At 51.3% G+C, this 8,310-nt stretch overlaps 1 protein-coding gene across 7 annotated transcripts in view; it reads left to right on the forward strand.

Moving 5' to 3' along the window:
* Atp6v0a1 (ATPase H+ transporting V0 subunit a1) overlaps positions 1 to 8,310 on the forward strand; it is a 55,805-nt gene that overhangs the window by 39,753 nt on the left and 7,742 nt on the right. For 5 of the 7 annotated variants that reach the window (XM_029546617.1, XM_029546621.1, XM_021213360.2 and 2 more), the window contains 4 exons: positions 1,145 to 1,252; positions 2,205 to 2,222; positions 7,101 to 7,218; positions 7,508 to 7,679. In XM_029546617.1, coding sequence (XP_029402477.1) covers positions 1,145 to 1,252; positions 2,205 to 2,222; positions 7,101 to 7,218; positions 7,508 to 7,679 — 416 coding nt within the window. The remainder of the gene's footprint in view (positions 1 to 1,144; positions 1,253 to 2,204; positions 2,223 to 7,100; positions 7,219 to 7,507; positions 7,680 to 8,310) is intronic. The other 2 variants (XM_021213359.2, XM_021213361.2) reach the window with 1 other exon arrangement.

Here is an 8,310-nt window from a genome sequence, read left to right on the forward strand (position 1 = left end):
AGAGAGAGAGAGAGAGAGAGAGAGAGAGAGAGAGAGAGAGAGAGAGAGAGAGAGAGAAGCTTCTACCTGGGTGTAGTAGTGCATGCCTTTAGTCCCAGGCAGAGGCAGGCAGATCTCTGAGTTCAAGGCCAGCCTGGTCTATAAAATGAGTTTCAGGACAGCCAGGGCTACACAGAAAAACCCTGTCTTAAACAAGGTAGCTTCCATAGAGCTCCCCCTGTGGCCTTTTCTGTGAACCTTGTAGGACTGACTGATGCTGCAAGGAGAGGGGAGTCTACCACATAAACCTTGGGGTCTGAACTGCCCAGCAAGTGGTATTAAAAGAGGTACCCCAAAAGCTAAAGCTGAGGAAGGGAGCCACAGGGAAATTCCCAGCCCTGTTTCCACATTGTTCGAGCTTCCTGGAGCAGTCACGCTGCAGGCAGGCAGTCCTTCAGCTTTGGGTTGATAGAACTCATAGGAAGTGGTCCGGGGGCTGCTTCCTTCATCCCTTTCACTCTGCCAGAACCTGCTGATGGAAAGGGATCCCTGCCTTACTTTCTGTTTTTAAGACTCAGAGTTCTTTAGCTGCAGGTTCGCATCTGTTAGGATGTTGTGAGGTTTTGTTTTGCTTTCTTCCGAGACCTTGGGTAGCTCTCTTTGTTCCTACACAGGCCTGGTATAGTTGCTGGAACCCTTGGGCTCCCATTGGAGGCCTGTCAGAGCAGGGTATACTTATCATGTCACCCACTGCCATCCCTACCCCCACACTGCACTTGGAAAGTCTCATCTTCAGTTCCAGCAACACTCAGGCCCTCTCAGACTTTACAGCTTAGCTGTGCTCACTGTGAGAGTGTTCATGTTCAGCTTCTCACCCATGCAGAAGTCCGTGAGCATTGACCAAGGCAAGGCTGTTTTGTCTTGGTGTCACCGGAGGAGGTGGTAAAAGGCAGGGCTGCCACTCGTGGGGTCCAGAGTGGTGGTGGTGGCTGGGGTGGGACAGTTCCTTGTTTTTATGTAGCTTGTCCCTTCGGTGGCCACTGCTTCTGTTGATAGGATGTATGCCTTTCTGAGGATCGTATGCACTAACCATCGCCCTTCCCCACCTCACAGAGTGCCGCCTTAAAGCCCAGGCAAATACTGCTCTTTCTGTTCATCTGTGTAGGGAACTCTCAACTTTGGTGGGATCAGGGTGGGCAACGGACCGACGGAGGAGGATGCTGAAATTATTCAGCATGACCAGCTTTCCACCCATTCAGAGGACGCAGAAGAGGTAAGAGCTGGGGGCGGGGGCTTCCTCTCCTTACTGTGGGCAGCTCTAGATCTTGTTTCCTAAGAGGCTTATTCAATCATCTCCTTGAAAAATAAAATTACTAATGATTGGCCGCTGTCAGGCCAGCTCAGGATGCCACAGCTTGCCCTGTGGGGCCTGCTCTGATCTAATCTGTGGCCACAGAGCCCACCCACCTTTGCTCTGTTCTTCTTGATTTCCTCGGGTCTGTGGTGCACTGCATGCGACCTCAGTGGCTAACTGCTCTCCACCCAGGCAGCGCTTAGCATCTCACCTCTTGTTAACCAGCAGCACGGGAGCCTTCGGGATAGTGTCTTCATCCTCCGGTCCCAAGGGCCTCACGCACACTGCTTAGTGGCTATATTCAGGGCTTCCTTTGAGGCCTGCCCCATCCGTGTGTTCTTGAGCCAGGGGTTTTTGTTTGTTTGTTTTTCAAGAGCTTTTAAATTTTGCTATCTGTCTTCTTTTTAGACTGAGAGGAATCAGGCCAGGCTAGCCTTTCCTTTGACACTACTTCCAGTTTCAGCCTTTTAAAATTCATTCTCCTTGCCCGAGATTTCATGGCGTAATGCCTGCAAACTAAACTAGTAGTTCTCACCTTTTCATTGTATTTTTATTTTTATTTTTATTTTTTTAGCAAATAAAATAGTAGCAAGGGACCTAGGCTAAGTTTTTCAGTCTAGCCACTTTGACTATAGTTTTGTTTTTTATATGTGTAGGGTTTTTTATTATTATTATTGCAAGAGTTGGGGTGCCTTTTAAAATGTGTATCTTAATTCTGCGATTTCCCTTTATGTGTGTGCTAAGGAAGGGTGCCTCCAACACAGTATCCCCGTTAACCACTCTTCCCCCTAACAGTCAGAAATGTGTGCTCATAGCTTGTGACCTTGTGTGTGGCACAGCTTCCCACTAAGTGTGAATTTGTGTTTTCAAGCCTACCGAGGACGAAGTGGTAAGACCTGAGCCTTCATGTCTATCCGGGGTTTCTCTCTTCCCACCCTTGTGCTCACTCTGTCCACCCTATCGCACCCTGGGGCCACACACATGACACCCGTGCATCCTGCATCTCACTGGCCATGTCTAACCAATCTGTGAGCCTGCATCCGAAACAGTTCATCTCCATTAACTGCATCTCGTGTCGGTCACCTCTGTCCTCGTGCTGTTGACTGCTGATCTAATACCTCTGAGACTAGCTCGGAAGGAACTGCAGGGAATGTCTATACTGGCATTCTTGATTTCATTACCCCTAGGGTTAAAGTTCCAGGGGTCTCCACTTTCCTCTCCTATGATGTGTTGGTTGCTCTGCAACCACCGGGGGTGGTGGGGAGTGGTCCCCACCCTGCTCCTCTGAGTGCTTGCAAGCAAAGCTTACCCTTCCTCCTGTCTGAGACGCAGCCTCTCCCGCTGCCCCTATCAGCTTGGTGGTACTTAGGGTCACAAGACCCTTGCTTGGAATCAGTCTTAGCTCCACATGACCTGGTTGAGAAGTGAACAGCTTTCCAAATGAGCTTTGCCTCTCAGGTACATGCAGGGAAAAGAAATCCATCCGCACCAAAGGCCTTCTGTGTTAAGTACATGAAGAATAATAGACGGGAAAGAATGCGTAGTGCTCAGGCCACGGCTAGAGTGCCAGGCCTCGTAGCTCAGCAGCAGTCCATCCACCAGCACTCACATTTTGAGATAGGTTTGAAATGACCTTTCCGCACTGTTTGAGTCTTTCCCCTAAACTTCTCTCTAACATCCCTGCTCCTGTGAACTGTTCCCTTCCCTCTCGCGGTCTCTCCAAGGGGCAGTGCATGGCCATGGGGAAACCTTTGCTGTTCTGTGTCAAAACAGGCAGTGTTTGGTCTCCCTGATGACTGGAGAGGTCTCCTTGCCTGCCTCAACCACCTTTGCTCCTGGACCAGGTGTCTGTGCAGAGCTGCTGGCTAAGCTGCCTGGCATGGCTGGGGGGGGGGGGGGGAATGAAAGGGATCCCATGTGGCTGAGGAGCTTGGCCCTCTGCCTGTGTCACCACCTCCCACAACACTGCTTTCCAAATGGCTACCTGCTGTGCTGGTGCCTTCCCCATCGGCAGAATGTTCTAGTCAGCGATCTAGTGCCAGTGCTCTCAGATAGCCATGTCCCTGGGAGTTGGACAGTCAAAAAGATGGGCTCCGGCGGAGTCTTCCCGTTCTCCAGCCACCGAACACACAAAGGAAATTAGCTCTGCCTGGCTTCCGCCATGGTTATAATTTTGTCTTTTTCTGCCCTTGATTCCCCACAGTCAAATTTAGAAAACTAAATATTTAGAAAAATATTTTTTTGTAATGATTTCAAACAAAGGAGTCTTGCAAAGCAGTGCAGTGAACCTCTGTAATTCCCCACGCTGCTTGGATGTAAACACGTGTTTCTTCCAGGCAGGGCAACTGTACCCTTGCCTTGGGAAGCACAGGTCCAAACCAGACGAGTTGATAGCTGGGAAATCTTTGAAGGCTGTAACCATTCAACAAGGGTCGGTGGCCCCTCCCCCACTGTGTCTTCTCACCCACCCTGTCCACCAACTCATCCCCGCTCACCCACCATCTGCCAGTCATGTCACGCACCCTCAGTGTGTCAAGCACTGTGTAATGCTATAGAAATGGAGAGACCGTCCAAACAAGGTAGGGAGCTGGTCTGTTGACAGACTCCATGGTGGCTGTATGCCCGGGATACTTGGGGAGCACAGAGGGGTGCCCGACAGGCACGGGCGGGCGGGGAATTGGAAAGAGGACAGAAAAGGATTCCCTTGGGTTCCTCCTGGGCTGAGGCTGGGGAGGCAGGGAGAGAGGAAGAGGGGCAGACCCACCGTCTACGGCTTTACAGAGATGCGGGCCCACAGGCGCAGGAGTGATCCAGCTTTGCTGGAGCTGATGTGGGAGCTGGGGACTTTCGAGAGGACGGTCGGCAGAGAGTGACAGAAGTTGTAGCCTCATTTTGGCAACAAGGAGCTCAGAGTAGTGAAGCTGAGGTGCACAGGCCCTACTGCTAAAGTCTCGTGGGTAGAGCAATGGAGTGCGGGGGGTGGGGGTGGGGGGCACAACCTGGAGGCAAGGACATCCTGTGGTATGATGAGATTTAGTAAAGGACTGGATAGCTTAAAGTGAACTAAGTCACTCACGTGGAGGAAGAGGGGTGGAAGGGCCACTCTGCCACTCATTTTCAGAGTAAGAGGCCTGAAGATAGAAAAGTCCCAAAATTCACAGGGTTAGACAGGGATGCCTGGACATGAAGCATTTCCCAAGGTAGCCTGCTGGAAATGGCCCCTCTTCCTACTGGCCCTACCCTTACGGCTTGTCAGCACCGCCCCTCAATTCTGGGTAGAGATTCTACCATCCACCAGGTGCTGACATGAGGCCAGGGAAGCCGACGGAGCCTCAGGAGCACGAAGGCTGACAGCGATGCTGTGCAGCTCTCAAAGAGACAATGCCACTTGATCTGTGGCGGACTTTTTGATTTCTCCACCCGGGCCTTTCTAGAACATACCGAGTTCAGAAACTGCTCCTAAATGTGAACTTCTTCCACATCCTGAGCTCTACCTCATCCCCACTCCTTCTATGCAATACAAAAAGTCAGACTGGACCCAGGCCAGGGCAAGCGTCCCGGCTGAGCTGTACCCTGGCTCCCCGCACACTTGTTTTGTCACAGATTTTTAGGGACATGGTCTTACTGTGCTGCCCAGGCTCTCCTCAGCCTCACAGCCCTCCCACCTCAGCCTCCTGCTCAGTGCTGGGATTACAGCGTGAGCCACCAAGTCAGCCACACCTACAGTGTTTCCCAACTAGCCCTTCATGTGGGAAATCTGTGGACTTTTGGCAAAAATTTCTCCTGGTGATCTTCTCAGAAGTCAAAGAAGGAAGTTGTCTAGCTCTCAGAAGACTGGGAGGAGGAAGTAAGGAGGCTTGCAGAGCTCGGGGTGCAAGTAGCTTCCTACCTGGGCGCTCCTGTCTGGCCTGGCCATATTCCCAGCAGAATGTGCACAGAGCTGCGCCATAAGGCGGGGATCAGTGGGGTCAGGCCACTGGCAGGGCCCCACGGTCTCTCGGACGAGTATGTGTGACGGTTGATTGTTAATTGTCAACTTGACCACATCTGGCGTCACCTATGAGACAAGTCTCGGGCCACACCTCTGAGAGGGGCTAGTGCAGTTCAGTTAACTGAGGTGAGACAGAGTTTTAAAGCAGGTGGCACCATTCCTGGGCGTGGTCCTTGCACCGAAGAGAGGGGAAAGCAGGCAGACATGTGTTCATTCAGTGCCCTCTGCTTCTTGGCTGTGGATGTGACTGCCACCAGCTGCTGTAAGCGCCTGCTGCCTTTAGTCCCCACTATGATGACTGCACTCTGAACTGTGAGCCAAACTGTCTCCCCTAAGTCACTTTTGTTGAGGTATTTAGTCCCAGCAACAGGAAAACAAAAAACAAAACACTGTTCTTTGACTCGGTATCCCCCATTGCAGAGATCAGAGCCCACCAGAGAGAGAGAAAATGATTTAAAACAGTGTGGCCGGGAGGTGGTGGTGCACCCCTTTAATTCCAGCACTCGGGAAGCAGAGGCAAACAGGCCTGGTCTGCATAGTAAACTCCAACACAGCCAGGAATACACAGAGAAACCCTGTCTGGAAAAAAGCAAAAAAATTAAAATAATAACAAAAGATACACAGTGTGGTAGAGGTGGTGGCTCACACCTTTAGAGGCAAATGGAGTTCCCGAGTTCAAAGCCACCCTGGTCTACAGAGTAAGTCTACAGGACAGCCAGAGCAACACAAACCGTGTCTTGGAAAAAATGACCCCCCCCCTTCCCCAGAAAAGATAAACAGTGTGGACCTGGAGAGATAGTTCAGTGGTCAAGAGCACTGGATGCTACTCCAGAGAACCTTGGTTCAATTCCCAGCACCCACATAGATGCTCACAGTCTTTTAACGCCTATTCCAGGGGCCTTCTACTGGCCTCTGCAGGTACTGCATGCACATGGTGCCCAGACATACATGCAGGGAAATAAGTCTTTGAAAAGAGAGAGACAGGCACACAGACAGACAGACAAACAGACAGACAGTGTGATAGGTATGGTGGCACATACCACTAAAGCCAGCACTCGGGAGGCAGAGGCAGGCAGATCTCTGAGTTTGAGGCCAGCCTGATCAACAAGGTGAGTTCCAGGCTAGCCAGCACTATATAGTGAGACCCTGGATGAAAAAAAAAAGATATACATTGGAGCTGGATAGATTGCTGCTCTTCCAAAGGACCTAGGTTCATTCCCAACACCAGCATGGTGGTCACAACTACCTGTAACTCCATTTCCAGAGATCCAACACACACGCAGGCAGCTGGGTGGTGGTGGTGCATATCTTTAATCCCAGTTCAAGGCCAGCCTGGTCTATAGAGTGAGTTTCAGGACAGCGAGGGCTACACAGAGAAACCCTGTCTCCAAAAACCAAACCAAAAGATAGACATTTCCTCATGTGGTGGTCCACACTGTGAAGCCAGCACAAGGGAGACCAAGGAGTTAGGGTTCCAAGTTCAAGATCAGCCTGAAACTACATAGTGAAATTCTCTTTTTAAAAAAAAAGATACAGTCTAGCATACTGATAGGCATGAGGGTGACCCTGTTGGAAGTCAGGTCAGGAAGGATTTCTGGGGAAGTCATTGTTGAAATCACCACTCATAGTCAACGCCAGTACTCAGCCCTTCTACAGGTGAGAGGTCAGGTATGAGAAGTGTAATCCCTGCCCTGGCATGGGCTCCAGGGACCACTCAACTCCTGAGTACTCCCCTCCTCGCCTGATCATCTCCTCTGTGGTTTCTTCCCATGCCAGTTTGACTTTGGCGACACCATGGTCCACCAGGCCATCCACACCATTGAGTACTGCCTGGGTTGCATCTCCAACACCGCGTCGTACCTGCGGCTCTGGGCCCTCAGCCTGGCCCACGCACGTGAGTGTGCTCTCCCCAGTCCTCTCCTGTGGGAATACCCTTAGAGTCATGGGGCCTTCCTCAGCACAGAAACACATGACAGGTCTCGAATCCACCCAGTTCCTGTCTCCAAGAATAAAGAAATCACTCATGTCATCCACTCTTTCTCACGTTAGCTGTTTATAGTGGTCTTGCTCAAAGCAGTCAGGAACACGTGGCTCAAGGAGCTCACCCCAGAAATGGGGGAAGAGCAAACCCAAAGGTTCCCTTTTGCTAAACTCAGTTGCACCTTGTGTCTCCCCACCCGCAGAGCTCTCTGAAGTACTTTGGACCATGGTGATCCATATCGGCCTGCACGTCCGGAGCTTGGCCGGGGGGCTAGGGCTGTTTTTCATCTTCGCCGCCTTTGCCACGCTGACCGTGGCTATCCTGCTGATCATGGAGGGCCTCTCGGCCTTCCTCCATGCCCTGCGGTTACACTGGTGAGTGGCAGGGGCCCAGGGGTGGGACAGGCCACGCCTTTGCTCACGAATTGTAGACAGTCCTCTTGCTTAGCACCAGGAGTCTATCCCTCCTCCAGTTCTCATCGCAGTGCCCCTCCCCCACTTTGCTGGCACAGAACCCCGAGGAAGGGCCACAGGAAAACCCAGTTCATCTTTTCATGGCTTCCGGGAAGGGCCCTGCTCCTTGCTTCAGGATTCCGCAGTGCTTCCGATTGTGCTTATAAAGTAGACAGGGAGTTGTGGTGACAGGTCTTGTTTTGTTGTTGTTTGTTTGATGTTTAAACAGGGTCTCACTATATAGCTAGGCTGGCCTTGAACTCACAGTTCTCTTGCTTCAACTTTTCAAGTGTTAGGATTATAGGCAAAAACTACCCTGCACAGCCAGGAGTTCATTTTGTGTAGGGTGTTTCTGTTTTGTTCTGGCCTGTGACTCCTGTCTTTAGAGCACTAGACTGGACCCCTTGCTGCCTTGGTGAGATGCTAGCTGTACTAAAGCAGCTTTTCCAAAGGTGGTGTGGTGTGTGTGTGTGTGTGTGTGTGTGTGTGTGTGTGGTGTGGTGTGTGTGTAGGGCTGTGGTGTGTGTGTGGGGTGTGTGTGTGTGTGTGTGTG

The sequence above is a fragment of the Mus pahari genome, chromosome 14, assembly GCF_900095145.1.
Source record: "Mus pahari chromosome 14, PAHARI_EIJ_v1.1, whole genome shotgun sequence".
In the NCBI taxonomy this organism is placed as follows: domain Eukaryota; kingdom Metazoa; phylum Chordata; class Mammalia; order Rodentia; family Muridae; genus Mus; species Mus pahari.